This window comes from Pecten maximus, chromosome 15, assembly GCF_902652985.1.
Source record: "Pecten maximus chromosome 15, xPecMax1.1, whole genome shotgun sequence".
Classification (NCBI taxonomy): Eukaryota; Metazoa; Mollusca; class Bivalvia; order Pectinida; family Pectinidae; genus Pecten; species Pecten maximus.
In genome coordinates, this window is record NC_047029.1 from 9,220,250 (window position 1) to 9,240,665 (window position 20,416).

General features: G+C 38.7%; 1 protein-coding gene and 6 non-coding genes across 7 annotated transcripts; all 7 read right to left on the reverse strand.

Annotated features, from left to right (window-relative positions):
- Positions 1 to 1,080: 1,080 nt before the first annotated feature.
- LOC117344380 (heat shock protein 60A-like) lies at positions 1,081 to 20,319 on the reverse strand. The gene is made up of 13 exons (XM_033907126.1): positions 20,199 to 20,319; positions 17,264 to 17,440; positions 16,616 to 16,868; positions 16,291 to 16,373; positions 14,617 to 14,712; positions 14,228 to 14,321; positions 11,441 to 11,609; positions 10,606 to 10,705; positions 3,622 to 3,729; positions 3,259 to 3,396; positions 2,620 to 2,794; positions 1,943 to 2,121; positions 1,081 to 1,632 (listed from the first exon to the last, which is right to left on the reverse strand). The coding sequence occupies exons 2-13, from the start codon at positions 17,429 to 17,431 to the stop codon at positions 1,474 to 1,476; spliced, it is 1,722 nt and encodes a 573-aa protein (XP_033763017.1). The 5' UTR covers positions 17,432 to 17,440; positions 20,199 to 20,319; the 3' UTR covers positions 1,081 to 1,473.
- Positions 4,125 to 4,203, reverse strand: LOC117344411. Its single transcript, XR_004536176.1, has one exon. It is a non-coding gene; the product is annotated as a small nucleolar RNA SNORD53/SNORD92 (small nucleolar RNA).
- LOC117344412 lies at positions 5,143 to 5,221 on the reverse strand. The gene has a single exon (XR_004536177.1). It is a non-coding gene; the product is annotated as a small nucleolar RNA SNORD53/SNORD92 (small nucleolar RNA).
- LOC117344418 lies at positions 6,397 to 6,475 on the reverse strand. The gene has a single exon (XR_004536183.1). It is a non-coding gene; the product is annotated as a small nucleolar RNA SNORD53/SNORD92 (small nucleolar RNA).
- On the reverse strand, positions 7,624 to 7,702 carry LOC117344419. Its single transcript, XR_004536184.1, has one exon. It is a non-coding gene; the product is annotated as a small nucleolar RNA SNORD53/SNORD92 (small nucleolar RNA).
- On the reverse strand, positions 8,865 to 8,943 carry LOC117344413. The gene has a single exon (XR_004536178.1). It is a non-coding gene; the product is annotated as a small nucleolar RNA SNORD53/SNORD92 (small nucleolar RNA).
- On the reverse strand, positions 10,012 to 10,090 carry LOC117344414. The gene has a single exon (XR_004536179.1). It is a non-coding gene; the product is annotated as a small nucleolar RNA SNORD53/SNORD92 (small nucleolar RNA).
- Positions 20,320 to 20,416: the final 97 nt, after the last annotated feature.

Genomic DNA, 20,416 nt, shown 5'->3' on the forward strand with positions numbered 1-20,416 from the left:
CTTTTCTTTTAATTATATATTTTTTGGTGAATAAAGTACAATTAAAACTTAATTATTTTTTGTTTTATTTGAATTATTACTGAAATAGATTTTTTGTAAACCTTTTAACAAATAAAACTTGTATCACAGTTTTCTTCCTGAAATTGTGATTAAATGTCTTACATGGGTTAAGCATAATTTGTAAAAGCATCTTTTTATTTTTTTATTTTTAATCTGCTCAGCCTCTAGGGGTTTTATTTGTATATGCTAATCCTGTTTTCATATTTGCCGCCAAAATGTAACAGGAATGATTTACGCTTCCCATCCTGTCAAATGCACTGCAGAGGTCATGCACATGTAAGGCTATTCAGGTTAACAACAAAATGGCTGCCGCCTGTTTTGGCATGCTGCAAACTAGGCCTACTTACGATCTCATTCTTGTGTATACATGATTTAAAGTTAACACAAACATATGTTACATTTATTTGTTGGGATCGGAATCTACTATAGCTTACTTATTTAAATTATTAAAATGTGATTGCTTAGAACAAAGAGCAGATCGGCCGCTAGGCCTACAGGTAGGTACAGTGTATACTTCACCTGTGCCCCATGGCAATCGGCAGCGGCAGTTGGATTAGTCACAGTTGAGTGGCTGTTTTAATTGACCCCTAGGGGAATTCTACTAATTAGTGTCACTGACCATAGCAAATAAACCCTTTGTTGAGCCTGGGTATTGGACAACAGATAGACGAATTACAGTGGTGGTCAAAATGTGAAGCACGGCATGCAAAAATCGTGCGTCAAATTAAATTTTGCTGCGTCATTGAACCGAGGTCTCGGGTTTATGGATGCCCTGCTCAGGTGTGCCGAATGCATGCATGGTACACAGCCGTGCCATGATCTGTGTGAATTTTACCGGGCCACTGTGATGTTTACCGACGTTGTGTGATTTTTAGGGAACCTATGTGAATTATGAAAATTTGTGTGATTTTTAGCAAACGTGTGTGAATAACAAAAACCTTGTGTGATTTTTAGTGGAATGTGTTCAAAATCTACACTGGGGCGAGGAAAATTACACATTTCTAATCCCTAGTGACAATATTTTGTTACTTTACTACGATAATTGTTCTCCAATAATATAGAATGGCAAGGGTGCTGTTGAATAGTGAAATACGTCTATGTAGGAACCCGACATAGAAATGCAATGACATCAGAAAAAAATTCAAAATATTCCTTGACAAAATTCCTTCCATGATTTTGCTTCATGACCAAAATGTATTGTAACCAGTCTTGGTTTACAGCAAAACCAACACAGACATCCACTTATATCATTATTTCAGTTTGATGCCGAGATATGATGTAGTTCAGAGCTATTCAGCTCCCCGCGAATCACATTTGGTTCCCACCTTCAGTCTGTATAGCAGAGACTACTAATACAGCCTGCCTGGTAGTAAGAAGTCCCACAAGTTTTTTGGTAACTGGTTGCCATGGAATCTAGAAGCCCATTCCTCCCATGCCACCCATGCCTCCCATACCGCCACCACCTCCCATGGGTGCTGGTGGGTCAGGCTTGGGAATCTCTGTTATCACACATTCCGCTGTACTCAAAAGGGAGGCAACTCCTGCAGCATCCACTAAAGCTGTCCGAACAACCTGGAAACAAGTTACATTCTCACATTAGTCCTTCAAAGTGTCGGTCATACAAGTAACAATTTCTAAAATCAATTTATTGTTTAAAGGCAATTAATTTATCTAATCAGTAAATCTATCTTAGTGCCTCTGGCTACTAAAGCTATACACTAAATTTATTATCTTACTAAATTTAACGCACACGTTTTGAAATAAGCTGAAAGATGTTAGAGTATATTATCATTTAATATACCAGATATATCAGATAATATTGGACACACAAATCTGATGTACAAATGCTTAATACCCATCTTGAGCCATCTTCTATACATACCTTTGTTGGGTCAATAATTCCCTTCTCGATTAGGTTGACATATTCTCCTTTCAAGGCGTCATATCCAAAGTCACCTTCCCCACTTGCGATTTTCTCCACGATGCTATAGGGATCTACCCCTGTATTCTTCACAATGGTTACAGCTGGCAATCTTAATGCTTTCTTGATGATCTCAATACCTGTAAAATTAACAAGGAAATGGTAGGTTAATGTCAAACTTTAATTAAGTTTGTAGCTTTAATTCCCCTTATTCAGGGAAAAATCTTTATACTATGACAGATTAATTTGATGAACTGATTTCTCCATAAACTGGAAATAAGCAGACAAGATCAGCAAGGAATATTATATATGGGAAATTAATTTTAAAATTAACTCTACAACAAACATACAGGAATCGGATTCAAGATTAAAATTCTCGTATTTGAATATAAGTTTTGCATATGAAAACACAGGGCTTTTTGGGTTTTTGGGGCCGGTAATGGGCCCCAAAAAGCCCTATTGGAATTATGTCATTTTAAAGCCAAATTCCCAAAATTTGCAGTTTACTCCTAAAAAAATCTTTCCCAATTCACCAATTTTCTTCCCAAAATGAGACAAAAGGCCCTATCCTAAACCAGCGAGAAAAAGCCGTGAAACACTTCCCCTAAAACAGAATAAATATTTGGTGATTGACATACCAGCTTTCTGGTCATCGTTTTCTCCCTTGATGTTTTCCAGGGCAACCAGAGAACGGATGAGGGCAGTGCCACCGCCAGGTACTATACCCTCCTCTACAGCTGCCTTGGTAGCATTCAGAGCATCGTTGACACGGTCCTTCTTCTCGTTTACCTCGACCTCACTGGTGCCCCCGATCTAAAACACAACAATATAAACATGTCACCAGAGCTCGACTGACAATGTTCACACTTAAAATATAAAACAGTTCACTTTGGCTAGAATTCTAATTTACGGCTGTTCCAGGAAAACATATATGGGACAGGAGGGAGGTACTTTAATAAATTACATGTGGTTAGGAAGGGTTCATATTAAAATCACAACTATGGGTTGGTGGGGTTTGAAATAAATTTATTCTGTTGTTGGGTGTATTAGATGTGTAAAAAAAAAATTCTTTAAATGTAATTTACCTAAATATTGATCATGTAAGGACACCATATGAACAAGATAAACATTTGTACAGAGACTTTTGAGAAATAAATGAGGTAATAGAAAAATCAATTATAACAACAGATTTGTAATTGAAGTGTTTTGTTTGCATATCAATGAGTCTTGTTTCTTTAATACAAAGTAACATTTTATCAGGTTGGTTTAGCACTTACTTTGAGAACAGCCACTCCATTAGCCAATTTGGCCACTCGTTCACTGAGCTTTTCTTTTTCGTATTCTGAAGTGCTGATATCAATTTCATCTCTGATCTGATCGGCCCGTTTCTCCACATCCTCTTTGGAACCCTTACCCTGGATAATGAACAACTCAAAATATAACACTTTGTAATGTCATTCTGAAATAGCAGAATTAGTAACATTGACATATTGTAATCACATTCCCAGGTAAACCAAATTCTTTCAGAAAATTACAATTTTTCGACATAAACCTTTAGACTTGACACCTTTCTTATACCACTTTGATGTTTGTTCATAGCACTATAAATGACATTCACATGGTGTGTGTACTAAACTTACCCTCATCATCAGCGTATCATCTTTGGTAATTGTGACTTCCCCAACTTGACCGAAGTCCTGCATTTGGATATCCTCAAGTTTGAACATATCACCATCATCGCCAAATATCTAGGAAAGAAAACAATTTTTTTTAACATTATATCATACATAAATGTGTCAAAAGCAAGAGGCCCAGAGGGCCTGTATCGCTCACCTGGATTTCATGAGATATGAAACAAGAATGATGATTGATTATATTTGTCACTGGTATTGCTATGTCAGTATATCATAGGCATTTCTTATTGGTAAGTGAGGTTTTTATGCCAAAAAATGCATTAATCCATGAAATGAAATTGACTTTTGGCGCAACCCCATAGGGATACTACCACACAAATATGAGTGATATCCATTGCTTAGTTACAGAAAAGAAGTTGTTTAAACCAATTGACCCCTTTTGACCCCGCATTCTGCACCGGGGGGGGTCAGTTCCTTCAGTTGATTATGAACAATGAACGGTCACATGATTGCTCAGACAGCCAAGGAAAGTGTCATCATTGACTTTCAGAATTGAAAGTGAAACCATATCCTTATTCATCACAGCAATCAATTTCAGCCGACCCTTCGTTGTGGTACAAAGCCCAGGCAATGTCTGCGGTCTCTTTATTTTACTAAGGGATAAATTGGTAGTATTTATGTGCTAAAGTTTGAATCCCCACCCCATGATCATGTTACCATACAAATGTGAGTGATATCCATTGCTTAGTTTCAGAGAAGATGTTTATATCAATTTAACCAAATTGACCCCTTTTGGCCGGGGCGCCCCTCAGCCCCCAGGGGGTCGGCCCCGTTATTTGTACAATTTTGAATCCCCACCCCATAGTAATGCAACCAGGCTAAAATGAGCAACATCAATTGCTCTGATTCAGAGAAGAAGTCGTTTATATCAATATAGCCCAATTGACCACATTTGGCCCCACCCCTCAGGCCCCTGGGGGGTGAGCCCCATCATTTGTACAATTTTGAATCCCCACCCAACAGTGATGCTACCAGACAAATATGAGCAATATTCATTGCTCGGTTTCAGAGAAGTCGTTTATATCAATATAGCCCAATTGACCCGATTTGGCCCCGTCCCTCAGGCCCCTGGGGGGTCAGCCCCACCATTTGTACAATTTTGAATCCCTACCCCATAGTGATGCTATCAGGCAAATATAAGCAATATCCTTCGCTTGGTTTCAGAGAAGAAGTCATTTATATTAATAGAGCCAAATTGACCCCGTTTGGCCCCGACCCCAAGACCCCTGTGGGATCAGCCCCACCATTTGTACAATTTTGGGTCCCCACGCCACAGGGATGCTCCTGACCAAATTTGGTCAAATTCTGATCTGTGGTTATGAAGAAGAAGTCAATTGTTGACGGACGGACGGATGGACGGACGGAGGGACGGACGGACGACAGACGCTACGGTATGGCATAAGCTCACCTTGGTCCTTCGGACCAGGTGATCTAATAAATGATTATGAACAATGAACGGTCACATGATTGCTCAGACAGCCAAGGAAAGTGTCATCATTGACTTTCAGAATTGAAAGTGAAACCATATCCTTATTCATCACAGCAATCAATTTCAGCCGACATTATGTCAATGACCCTTCGTTGTGGTACAAAGCCCAGGCAATGTCTGCGGTCTCTTTATTTTACTAAGGGATAAATTGGTAGTATTTATGTGCTATTTATGGATACAAAGGTGTAAACAAGTATTGAAACTAGTATACCAATGACCAACAACAATCAGAAGAACACTCTTTGACCTAGGAAAATCCAAGAGAGGACCACAAGCTTGGACCAGTCAAATATGAGCTGTTTCAGAGAAGTTGTTCATATCAATTTAGCCAAATTGACCCCATTTGGCCCCACCCCTCAGCCCCCTGAGGGGGGCAACCCTAAAATTTGTACAAGTTTGAATCCCCACCCCATGATCATGTTACCATACAAATGTGAGTGATATCCATTGCTTAGTTTCAGAGAAGATGTTTATATCAATTTAACCAAATTGACCCCTTTTGGCCGAGGCGCCCCTCAGCCCCCAGGGGGTCGGCCCCGTTATTTGTACAATTTTGAATCCCCACCCCATAGTAATGCAACCAGGCTAAAATGAGCAACATCCATTGCTCTGATTCAGAGAAGAAGTCGTTTATATCAATATAGCCCAATTGACCACATTTGGCCCCACCCCTCAGGCCCCTGGGGGGGGTCAGCCCCATCATTTACAAGTACAATTTTGAATCCCCATCCCAACAGTGATGCTACCAGGCAAATATGAGCAATATCCATTGCTCGGTTTCAGAGAAGAAGTCGTTTATATCAATATAGCTATATTGACCAATTTTGGCCCCTGCCCCTCAGGCCCCCAGGGGGTCAGCCCCACCATTTGTACAATTTTGAATCCCTACCCCATAGTGATGCTATCAGGCAAATATAAGCGATATCCTTCACTTGGTTTCAGAGAAGAAGTCGTTTATATTAATAGAGCCAAATTGACCCCGTTTGGCCCCGCCCCTCAGACCCCTGGGGGGTCAGCCCCACCATTTGTACAATTTTGGGTCCCCACCCCACAGGGATGCTCCTGACCAAATTTGGTCAAATTCTGATCTGTGGTTATGAAGAAGAAGTCAATTGTTGACGGACGGACGACAGATGGACGGACGACAGACGCTACGGTATGGCATAAGCTCACCTTGGTCCTTCGGACCAGGTGATCTAATAAATGATTATGAACAATGAACGGTCACATGATTGCTCAGACAGCCAAGGAAAGTGTCATCATTGACTTTCAGAATAGAAAGTGAAACCATATCCTTATTCATCACAGCAATCAATTTCAGCCGACATTATGTCAATGACCCTTCGTTGTGGTACAAAGCCCAGGCAATGTCTGCGGTCTCTTTATTTTACTAAGGGATAAATTGGTAGTATTTATGTGCTATTTATGGATACAAAGGTGTAAACAAGTATTGAAACTAGTATACCAATGACCAACAACAATCAGAAGAACACTCTTTGACCTAGGAAAATCCAAGAGAGGACCACAAGCTTGGACCAGTCAAATATGAGCTGTTTCAGAGAAGTTGTTCATATCAATTTAGCCAAATTGACCCCATTTGGCCCCACCCCTCAGCCCCCTGAGGGGGGGCAACCCTAAAATTTGTACAAGTTTGAATCCCCACCTCATGATCATGTTACCATACAAATGTGTGTGATACTCATTGCTTAGTTTCAGAGAAGATGTTTATATCAATTTAACCAAATTGACCCCTTTTGGCCGGGGCGCCCCTCAGCCCCCAGGGGGTCGGCCCCGTTATTTGTACAATTTTGAATCCCCACCCCATAGTAATGCAACCAGGCTAAAATGAGCAACATCCATTGCTCTGATTCAGAGAAGAAGTCGTTTATATCAATATAGCCCAATTGACCACATTTGGCCCCACCCCTCAGGCCCCTGGGGGGTCAGCCCCATCATTTGTACAATTTTGAATCCCCACCCAACAGTGATGCTACCAGGCAAATATGAGCAATATCCATTGCTCGGTTTCAGAGAAGAAGTCATTTATATCAATATAGCTATATTGACCCGATTTGGCCCCGTCCCTCAGGCCCCTGGGGGTCAGCCCCACCATTTGTACAATTTTGAATCCCTACCCCATAGTGATGCTATCAGGCAAATATAAGCAATATCCTTCGCTTGGTTTCAGAGAAGAAGTCGTTTATATTAATAGAGCCAAATTGACCCCGTCCCTCAGACCCCTGGGGGGTCAGCCCCACCATTTGTACAATTTTGGGTCCCCACCCCACAGGGATGCTCCTGACCAAATTTAGTCAAATTCTGATCTGTGGTTATGAAGAAGACGGACGGACGGACGACAGATGGACGGACGACAGACGCTACGGTATGGCATAAGCTCACCTTGGTTCTTTGGACCAGGTGATCTAATAAATGATTATGAACAATGAACGGTCACATGATTGCTCAGACAGCCAAGGAAAGTGTCATCATTGACTTTCAGAATAGAAAGTGAAACCATATCCTTATTCATCACAGCAATCAATTTCAGCCGACATTATGTCAATGACCCTTCGTTGTGGTACAAAGCCCAGGCAATGTCTACGGTCTCTTTATTTTACTAAGGGATAAATTGGTAGTATTTATGTGCTATTTATGGATACAAAGGTGTAAACAAGTATTGAAACTAGTATACCAATGACCAACAACAATCAGAAGAACACTCTTTGACCTAGGAAAATCCAAGAGAGGACCACAAGCTTGGACCAGTCAAATATGAGCTGTTTCAGAGAAGTTGTTCATATCAATTTAGCCAAATTGACCCCATTTGGCCCCACCCCTCAGCCCCCTGAGGGGGGGCAACCCTAAAATTTGTACAAGTTTGAATCCCCACCCCATGATCATGTTACCATAGAAATGTGAGTGATATTCATTACTTAGTTTCAGAGAAGATGTTTATATCAATTTAACCAAATTGACCCCTTTTGGCCGAGGCGCCCCTCAGCCCCCAGGGGGTCGGCCCCGTTATTTGTACAATTTTGAATCCCCACCCCATAGTAATGCAACCAGGCTAAAATGAGCAACATCCATTGCTCTGATTCAGAGAAGAAGTCGTTTATATCAATATAGCCCAATTGACCACATTTGGCCCCACCCCTCAGGCCCCTGGGGGGTCAGCCCCATCATTTGTACAATTTTGAATCCCCACCCAACAGTGATGCTACCAGGCAAATATGAGCAATATCCATTGCTCGGTTTCAGAGAAGAAGTCATTTATATCAATATAGCTATATTGACCCGATTTGGCCCCGTCCCTCAGGCCCCTGGGGGGTCAGCCCCACCATTTGTACAATTTTGAATCCCTACCCCATAGTGATGCTATCAGGCAAATATAAGCAATATCCTTCGCTTGGTTTCAGAGAAGAAGTCGTTTATATTAATAGAGCCAAATTGACCCCGTCCCTCAGACCCCTGGGGGGTCAGCCCCACCATTTGTACAATTTTGGGTCCCCACCCCACAGGGATGCTCCTGACCAAATTTGGTCAAATTCTGATCTGTGGTTATGAAGAAGAAGTCAATTGTTGACGGACGGACGGACGACAGATGGACGGACGACAGACGCTACGGTATGGCATAAGCTCACCTTGGTCCTTCGGACCAGGTGATCTAATAAATGATTATGAACAATGAACGGTCACATGATTGCTCAGACAGCCAAGGAAAGTGTCATCATTGACTTTCAGAATTGAAAGTGAAACCATATCCTTATTCATCACAGCAATCAATTTCAGCCGACATTATGTCAATGACCCTTCGTTGTGGTACAAAGCCCAGGCAATGTCTACGGTCTCTTTATTTTACTAAGGGATAAATTGGTAGTATTTATGTGCTATTTATGGATACAAAGGTGTAAACAAGTATTGAAACTAGTATACCAATGACCAACAACAATCAGAAGAACACTCTTTGACCTAGGAAAATCCAAGAGAGGACCACAAGCTTGGACCAGTCAAATATGAGCTGTTTCAGAGAAGTTGTTCATATCAATTTAGCCAAATTGACCCCACCCCTCAGCCCCCTGAGGGGGGGCAACCCTAAAATTTGTACAAGTTTGAATCCCCATCCCATGATCATGTTACCATACAAATGTGTGTGATACTCATTGCTTAGTTTCAGAGAAGATGTTTATATCAATTTAACCAAATTGACCCCTTTTGGCCAGGGCGCCCCTCAGCCCCCAGGGGGTCGGCCCCGTTATTTGTACAATTTTGAATCCCCACCCCATAGTAATGCAACCAGGCTAAAATGAGCAACATCCATTGCTCTGATTCAGAGAAGAAGTCGTTTATATCAATATAGCCCAATTGACCACATTTGGCCCCACCCCTCAGGCCCCTGGGGGGTCAGCCCCATCATTTGTACAATTTTGAATCCCCACCCAACAGTGATGCTACCAGGCAAATATGAGCAATATCCATTGCTCGGTTTCAGAGAAGAAGTCATTTATATCAATATAGCTATATTGACCCGATTTGGCCCCGTCCCTCAGGCCCCTGGGGGGTCAGCCCCACCATTTGTACAATTTTGAATCCCTACCCCATAGTGATGCTATCAGGCAAATATAAGCAATATCCTTCGCTTGGTTTCAGAGAAGAAGTCGTTGATATTAATAGAGCCAAATTGACCCCGTCCCTCAGACCCCTGGGGGGTCAGCCCCACCATTTGTACAAGACGGACGGACGGACGACAGATGGACGGACGACAGACGCTACGGTATGGCATAAGCTCACCTTGGTTCTTCGGACCAGGTGATCTAATAAATGATTATGAACAATGAACGGTCACATGATTGCTCAGACAGCCAAGGAAAGTGTCATCATTGACTTTCAGAATTGAAAGTGAAACCATATCCTTATTCATCACAGCAATCAATTTCAGCCGACATTATGTCAATGACCCTTCGTTGTGGTACAAAGCCCAGGCAATGTCTACGGTCTCTTTATTTTACTAAGGGATAAATTGGTAGTATTTATGTGCTATTTATGGATACAAAGGTGTAAACAAGTATTGAAACTAGTATACCAATGACCAACAACAATCAGAAGAACACTCTTTGACCTAGGAAAATCCAAGAGAGGACCACAAGCTCCCCCCCCCCCCCCCCCCCCTGTCAAGTTTTTTTTTTAATTTGTCATACAATTTTTCTCCAGTTTAAGTATTGATGTTGAAGGGCTCTTTTGACTTGTTATTTACTAGAAAATGCACAATTCGACCCACTACTCTCAGCTCCCAGGATTAAATGTGGGAAGATGACTTGAGCAAGTCTCAGTCCACAGATTTCAATGCTAACACCCACTGAATATTTACAATTAAACATTGTATGCTATTTTTGTGTAATAATGAATATTGAATGCTAGATTCCAATCTGTGTATATATACTGACCACTCCACCAGTAGCGATGGCCATATCCTTCAGGGTGTTCTTCCTGTTGTCACCAAACCCAGGAGCTTTGACGGCACACACCTGTAGTCCGACCTTTAGTCTGTAACACACATACACCATAAAATTACTCTCCAGAAATTGGGAAAATGAAATTGTTCCATAAATTGGAAAATTGAATGTTCCATAAATTGGAAAATTGAAATTGTTCCATAAATTGGAAAATCTAAATTGCATTACCATCAAGTCATCAACTTTGACAGGAAAATTCAATACAAGTATTATAGTATTATAAATGATATGAGTTTCACTGTGATGGAAAATAATTGATCGTGAGGACATCGAGACAATCTGTTGTCAAATATAAGCAAAGAACACATCATTCAGATAAGCATTACACCAAGACTTGACTGACTGAATCAGTTTGTATGTCTACATGAGGGCCAGGCTTGCAGGAACAAGTGTGGACTATCCTGTTGACACTTACTTTGTGCACCAGTTAATCCCAAAGTGTCACAGGAAGACAAACTGGGGAATGAGTAAGGTGCAAGATTTCCAGATGACCTGGCAGCTTAGACGAAATTTGTGTGTGCTAGTTAATCCCACCCTTTTTAACATGATCATATGGACAGATTTATTGGTTTTCATGAAGTTCAGAATTCAGGAACTTTAATACTGACTGTACTGGGAACAACATAAAATTTCAACCTTGATTTTAGGGGGTTTGGAGGCTGAAATTGACTCCAAATTAACAGAATCATCACCTGGCATTTCTCATTCCCTCATTATATCACCTTCTACACTTATTTTTGAAAAAAATATTTAAGGTATTTCCTACCTGTTGAGAACAAGGGTGCTCAGAGCTTCCCCGTCGATATCCTCAGCAATAATCAGCAGGGGTTTACGTGCCTGGTTAGCTAACTCTAAGGCTGGAATGATACCTTGGATGGACGAGATTTTTTTCTCGCTGAACAACACCAAACAGTCCTGGTACTCACACTTGGCACCTGTCAATAAAATTATTGTTTTAAGGTAATCATTCGATAACAAAAGGAATTCTTGTACTTCATGCACACATTTTCTGATGTTATTAAATGTGCAAAGTGCACTATAAATTAAAATTATAAACAACTACAGGGCTTTTTCGGGCCGTTCATGGGCCCCATTCCCAATTGAAATTATTTCGTATTCAAGTCAAATTCCCAAAATGATAAAAATCCTTCCTAATTTGCCAATTTTCTTCCACAATTGATGCAAAAAGGTCCATTCCCGAATCAGTGAGAAAAAGCCCTGAATTAATATTATGGAACAATAGTATCAATAAATATTTAGATGTGTCATGCTTTAATGCCCAGGGAGTCACAAGAACGTACGCCGTGGGAAAGTGAACATGTGTTTCTATAGCACCAGTGTACATACCGGAGTGTCAGGTACATCACCCCAGGGTAGATATGGTGCTGCAGTTTGTAGTAAGAATGATATATTATCTACATCTGAAGTATGAATATTTCATAATATCAGATACGGTATATGCCCAAGTTTTGTTAAACTGTAGAACAGGAAGTTAAGTTTAGTTTGTAAGCATCAAACCAGAAAAAAAGGACGGTACAATTTGATGTAAAGATGAACATTCAGCAGAATGATAATATGTTGTTTTGTCATAATTTGATCATTGCAAAATTGAGAGCACTTCATGTTAGCAAGCTTTCTGACCAAAGATGATTCTACCCAGTACCCTCTTCAGAAAGTTGTTTAAAGGTTCTAAAATACATTTGAACCCATTACATAGGATTAAAGTTGTCAGTTTTAGACTTCTGGAAACTAGAAAACGTCTGCAAGACATAAATGATGCCCCAAAACCTCAGCAAATCCCGTGATTAGCTGGTTACATATCATTGATACGGGACGGAACAGACATGGTTAACAAGTATGCCCCCCCCCCCCCTCCTTTTATTGTGGAGGCATAAAAACCTGTGAAATGTCAGCTTCATTGTACAATGCCAGGGTTACTTATAATTACATTGATATTAGATTTGAGCTGTCAGACATATATGTTGGAGTAACTTCAACAGGAAAACTAAATTGCAACAATTGAAATCTAACACTTTGATGAAAATGGGCAAATGTTGTTGACTTCCAAAATCTTCAGGAATATTACTAGTAATATTTATCACAGTTTTTATCAAGATTCATAAAACACAGCTAAAAAAAATTTCATTTTTATTACTAATATGTAAAGCATGACATTACAACAATTAAGAAATAATTTGAAAATCTTGACAAGTCAACCCTGTATGGAAATACTGATGCATAATAAATTAAAACATATATGTAAAGATATGCTAGCCTGTTATCAATGAAGCTGACTGTATTCTGTTAACTACTGTGACATGCTTTAATGCCCAGTAGGTCACAAGAAAGTATGCCGTGGGAAAGTGAACATGTGTTTCTATAGCACCAGTGTACAACCCGGAGTGTCAGGTACATCACGCCAGGGTAGATATGGTGCTGCAGTTTGTAGTAAGAATGATGTATCACCTCTACCTCTAAGTTTGAATATTTCACAATATCAGATATATGCCCCATTTTTGTAAAACCGTAGAACAGGAAGTTAAGTTTAGTTTGTGTGCATCAAACCAGAAAAAACAACACCTAGGTGATACCATTTCATATAAATATGAAAATTCAACAGAATGATGTGTTGTTTTGTCATAATTTGATCATTGCAAAATTGAAAGCACTTTATGATGGCAAGCTTTCTGACCAAAGATGATTCTACCCAGTAACCTCTTCAGAAAGTTGTTTAAAGGTTTTAAAATTTGAACCCATTACCTTGAAAGTAATTCAAATTGTCAGTTTTAGACTAGAAAGTTTCTGTAAGACATAAATGCCCTCGCTGCCGCTCGACACTCCAAAACCTCAGCAGATCCTCAGATCAGCTGATTGCATTGCATCGGGACGGGACGGGACGGGACGGGACGGGACGGGACGGGACGGGACATGATGGGGGACAGGACGGGACGGGGGATATGACACTGACAGGACGGGACAGGACAGACATGGGTAACACTATATGCCTGCCCCCCACCCCCATTTTACTTATAATTACATTGATATTAAATTTGAGCTTTCAGACATAAACTAAATTGCAACAATTGTTGACTTCCAAAATCTCAAGGAATATTACTGATTACTGGTAATATTTATCACAGTTTTTATCATAAGATTCATAAACCCAGGTTAAAAAAATTTCAAAGATTTCATTTTTATTACTAATATGACAAAGCATGAAATCACAACAATTAGGAAACGATTTGAAATTCTTGACAACTTGAACTACAAGTCAACCCTATATGGAAATATGATGCATAATTAAATGAAAACATGTAAAGATATGCAAGCCTGTTATCAATGAAGCCGACTGTATTCTGTTAACTACTGTGACATGCTTTAATGCCCAGGGAGTCACAAGAAAGTACGCCGTGGGAAAGTGAACATGTGTTTCTATAGCACCAGTGTACATACCGGAGTGTCAGGTACGTCACGCCAGGGTAGATATGGTGCACAACTAGAGTCCTTTACAGAACATGCTGAGAAATGACATATACATATCCCAAATTCTCACCTTTTGTGGAGTTGATGAAGTAAGGTGAAATGTATCCCCTGTCAAATTTCATTCCCTCGATGGTTTCCAGCTCGTCATTCATGGTTTTACCATCCTAAAATACAATAGTTGTCAATAGCATATAGGCTATAGGATTTTTGCAAAGCTTTGTATACTTTTTCTTGGGAAATTTTTGTGTGTGGCATATGCATTCAGAGATTTACAATTCCGTAGGACTAGTTTTGATGCTATACATGTTAAAACTATATTTTGTCAAAATTTTATGTTCAGACAAGCGATATTTAATAATTATTTTTTTCTTGCAGGCCATAAAAAATATTTGATTTTAAGATTAAAACAGATTGGTGTTGACAAGTTCAACATTCAATTTCAGTTCTGACAAAACTCACCTTGACTGTGATGACTCCATCCCTTCCAACTTTCTTCATGGCATTAGATATCAGGTTTCCAACTGTGCTGTCACCGTTGGCAGAAATGGTTGCTACCTGTCACATAAATAATTTTATTTGTGACTGGAGATTAGATATCAACAAGAGCTGTTGGAGAACAGCATAGCTCGTCTCGCAAATGTTTGTCAATAAATAATTAAAATATATTAATTGGAATGGTTTTGCAAATTGCATTAATAATATTTATATTGTTTACTTGATCAGATTATGTTTTGTGAATTCATGCAATTTTCAAAACCATACCAATTTATATATATATACATGTATATAAATTATTTATTGAAAAACATTTTGGAGACAACCTATGCTGTTGAAGATTAAATGAAGATATTAAACACAAATGTAATTGCTTTTGGACATATTTCTTCAATTTTTTGACAACATATCCTAATGAGAGTTGTCTCCCTTGAAAAATGTGGACTGGTATAAATTGTCTATTGTGACGTTTTCATATTGTTTTATATTAAGTTTCACCCCAAGAAAGGATAGTGTAACTCCATAGGGACTCTTTCACCAAATATCAGCACCCTAGTACAATCATAAAGTGATGTGTTAAAAAGCTTTCAACATTTGCACGAAAAATTTAAAAAAAAATGTGTTTTTTCCTCAAAAAAATATTTCAGTTTAATATTCTAAGTCCAAAAATTTGAAAATTCTAGTTTTTAAAAAAAAAATCTTTTAGTTTAACTCTGGCAGGGGATAGTCTAACCCCAGAGGGACTCTATTGCCAATTATCAGCACCCTAGTACAATTATAAAGTGATTTATTAATACCTTTCAACACTCGCACCAAAAACTTAACGCAGAAATATTCTAAGTCCAAAAATTTGAAAATTCTAGTTTAAAAAAAAAAAAATCTTTTAGTTTAACTCTGGCAGGGGATAGTCTAACCCCAGAGGGACTCTATTGCCAATTATCAGCACCCTAGTACAATTATAAAGTGATGTATTAATACCTTTCAACACTCGCACCAAAAACTTAACGCAAAATTTTTCTAAGTCCAACAATTTTCAAAAATCTGTTTTTTTTCCAAAAAATCATTTAGTTTAACTCCGGCAGGGGATAGTTTGACCCCCACAAGGACCATATTACCATAAATTACTATGCCTTTCAACACTGGCACCAAAAATTTAACATTTGGAAAACCAACGCCGACGCCGGAGTGACAACATAAGCTCTCACTCTTCTTCGAAGAGACGAGCTAATAACACATTCATGTACTCGTATCCTGTTCTAAACCTCATGGTTGGTTCACTTGTAATACCAACCAGCGCCATCAATGGGCTACAGTATCTTATTTATCCTAACCTGTGATCTGTGATCTATAGCATCATATTTATCCTGTAATCTGTGAGCTACAGTATATTTATCCTGTAATCTGAGCTAAAGAGTTGTATCAATCCTGTAATCTGTGAACTATAGTATCATATCTATCCTGAAGTCCACAAAAACATGACATTAAGTTGAGGGACTGATTGCTGGTCAGGGAGCATTTGCTAGCACTTTGATTGAACAACTCTAGACATTTACATAGTTTTGCTTATTACCAGACATGGACTTATTTCTGGATGAATACTCTGTCTATCCACCGCAAAGATAGAAATAGTTTGCTTACCTGTGCGATCTCTTCTGGTGTTGTTACAGGTTTAGACATGGACTTCAGTTGTTCAACAATAGCTTCAACGGCAGCCATGACACCTACAGAAAACAATCAATCATCCTTGTTGAACAAAATCTTCACAATTAGTGGTTAATACATAAAAATAGGCTGTTTACTCCCTAAAAACATACTCATTCTCGTTTTTATTTAAATCAAACTGAAATATGAAGCTTTTAAGAGTTTGAGCAAAATGACATTAACCCTAAATTAGCACATTCTAGATATATCTATTAACGAATAGATGGACAGCTAAAAAAGATTGAAATCTTGTGATAATGACCTCGTCTAATTTCTACAGGGTTAGCTCCCTTGCTGATTTTGTCAAAGCCCTCCATTGCAATGGCCCTGGCAAGTACAGATGCAGTAGTTGTGCCGTCACCAGCCTCCTCATTTGTATTGTTGGCTACGTCTTGCACCAATTTGGCACCAATGTTCTGATACTTGTCGTTCAAGTCGATGGCCTTGGCTACCGTTACCCCATCTTTTGTTATCTTTGGACTTCCCCAACTTTGTTCTATTATGACATTTCTTCCCTTGAAAAAAAAAAAGAGGAAAAATATCAAAAATTATTAGGATGATTTAAAGATATTTTTTTTACAGAAACTGCTGAACAGAAGATTACAAAGGGATCTTAGTGCTTATTTGATTCAAGGTCAAAAAGATAATATGTACTCGTCTTGAATGTATGACCTTGATTTCACATATTTTAACTTTTGTTTCCTTACAAGATTATTCCATGACGATAAGTTTTACTTTCATTATCAACATCTTTTGTTGTTCTGTGGAACTGGTAACGACACTAGTTATTCTTCTATTATGCTACATTATATGCGACACTGACCTACTTCATTATTGTGTGCTATCAGTACCCAATACAAAATCTGGGAAATCTGGTAGAATGTCAGGCATACTTCTATAAATAACGTACCTTTGGACCCATGGTAACAGCAACAGCATCAACTAGCGTGTCCACACCTTGCAACATGAGAGCACGGGCATCAGGTCCGAATTTGAGATCTTTGGCATACGACCTTGTCAGGGAAGGGATTACCCGACGGGCCAAAACAGGCCGCAGCATACTTGGTAGACGGTACATTGCTGGAATCTAATGGCAAAAAAAGGAGAAAATGAGCAAAAATTAGATGATCAATTAGTCTCTACATGCAAAGCTACATTTATTACTCGCATATAATTAAGATTTGTACTGAATAACCTTTTATTGCTGAAACTCTAACACGTATAGATCTGGGCTTTTCCTCACTGGTTTTGGATTGAGCCTTTTTGTCCCATTTTGCACAGAAATTGGTGAATTAGGAAAAAAAATTTCAGGAGTCAACTGCAAATTAAGCACTGCAGGTTATCAATACTTATATGTATTGATATATAAATTTTGCATTTACAGAGTCATCTTAATAAATTTTCAACAAAATTCTTATGCCAATGGTTTACAGGCTCAAGACATGCATGTTCCTCCTTAAATAAATGACCCACTGATCTTTCAGCCAATAATGTTTCTTCTGCAGTCAATTGCCAATAGGCAAACAGTTCAGTCCTGATGATGAGAGCTAGTTTTAGACCCCCATTCGAATTCCTGGAGAACTTCTGTTATATATATGAATTGACAACATTTTTGTCTTTAGGAAAGATCAGAGATATCTGCTAGATTTATAAGCTTTTTCTCTGTCAAAGATTTCCCACCCCAGCTTTCCGTGTGCATCCAAAACATTGTTCCCTTTACAACATCAAATACGGTAAACCTCCGATTAATTCGAACACGCGGATAGTTCGAACACACATTTTTTTCTAGAAAAACAGTAATTTTTTAGCTAGTAATAGTTCGAACTCTGGCTGTTTATAACTGACACCATTTCGGATAGTTCGAACTTGTCAAATGAAGAACGTAAAGTAAGGTTTTTTTTATCGGCAAACTCAATTGAAAGCTCGCGACAACCCGGCCCCGATGACCGGCCCAGAAAAAATGCCAAGATTTAAATTTGATCAACAAGCACGTTTAGGTTATATAAGATTGTATGCGTGATCATTAGAATGCGTCTGTGATTTAATATATGCCACATATTTTAGCTTTAATTCAGTTTTTGTTACATTGCAAAATACACCACGCACGAGACAGCTGATTGCAAAATTTAGGCCCCGACAATGTATAAATAACATGCGATATTTGTATTCGCGCTGTGTATGGCACACTAAGAAATTGTCCGTGTATTTTCACATATAACTAGTGTTAACTTAGCATTATGATTATTTAATTGTGACTGGACAATCTCTTAAGTATTGCCAATCAAGGTATTACCTGAAAACCTGCGACCTCACGCTAGGTAAGCAGGCCACGCGAGGTGTCTCTTGCGGTAAAGTTGAAAGGATCGGCCGCCCGATCGTGCCGAGTTACGTGAAGAGCATTCATATCCAGTCAAAACAATCCACAGGTGTCCCAATTAGTGATGGATAATTTTGCAGGTATCAACTATGTTTTGTAGATAATACGACTGGGCATATTTAAAAGCAGACATGTTGATGTTCTGACCTAATTTTACCAACACATATCGCCTATTTTTACAGTAGTGGTTTCGTAAACGCAACAGGTTATGAAGACTGCTTTTGATGTATTTAAGAGACCATTTATTACAATAATAAAGTGATAGTTTCTCATTCAGATAAAAAATATAATCATGCAAAGATTATACTGTACAAACGTTTTGTGTCACAAATGAAACGTGTACTGTACTGTTTTGGGGCCTACTGTAGCTACGCATTGCCCGATCCGCGAGCGGCTTCGCGCAAAAACCATCATAATTATCGCGAAATGAAGAACGTTTAACGATCAATTAATATTGAATTAAATGAAAAACTATCATTTTACTTACTTATAAATGTGCCATTGTTCAGGCCGCCGTTGTTATGTATCAGATTTACGATGGATGTGTTTGTGTCTAATGATTTTACTCTGCCGAGATTTTCGCCGATATTGTCTTGAATAGTTCGAACTCACGCATATTTTCTGAAGCATAATTTCGAATAATTCGAACAGGTTCGTCAATATTTATTTAATTTTGTTCGAACTAACCGGAGGTTTACCGTAAGTTGGTATATTTTTTTGAAAATATTGTTCAGCTCCAGCTAATTTATTCACTTAATTATTTTACCAAATGAAACAACTACAATGCAAAACGTTTCAAAATTAAAACCAAAATATTAAAATGATAATTTTGATGGGTTACCATTTAGTTTTAAAGGTAGAGTTCAATGGAAACATACTAGATATCTAGCCTTATATATTATATAGGCCCCTCCCCTTTGTCTGAAAATAAATAACTTTGCAGATATTGCAAGTTATTATTGTGTTCAAAATTCTAAAATGTCAATACAAATCAAATACATATTAGGAAAGTAAAAACTCATTTGAGGAACTGACATAGCAATTTTATAACATAAAATGATGAAACTTGCACTACCAGTTTCATCACCAGCTGATCGCTAAAATAATGAATTCTCCCCTAGCTAGATGACATTGACATTTTCGTTGTTTCATAATGAACTGTAGAAAATGATATTGCAACATTTATGATGTTCCAAGCGCAACAGATAATCAATTTAGAATAACATTTAAGTCGAGTGCATTAAAACAACTGCATTAAACGCAAATATCGACCCAATGGCAACCCGCACGTGGACATGAACCACGTGGGGACCCGGCTGCTTTATGCCGAGTCCAAGTCCTATTCTACAAATATTGCGCTATTATGCGCGCACAATGCATGTCATGGAGAAAGTCAAATAAAAGATGAAATCATCTGCCAATTAATTTGGAAATTCAAAACGTTAACTTCGTTAAGTAATTGTCTTACCAGTTAGTGGGGTACCGGCGTGTCTTCGCTTACGGTTCCGAATATTGCGATCTGATTTACGTTCGATAGGTTTCTTGAAGTCATTCGGAACAAAATTGAATGGGGCCCCGAAACAGTGCACGTGTTTTATCATTACGAAAAAAAAATTTGTTTCGTGATATAAAGATTCTCTTATGATACACACAATGCAAAAAAATGTTTTTGTATCCACGAATATA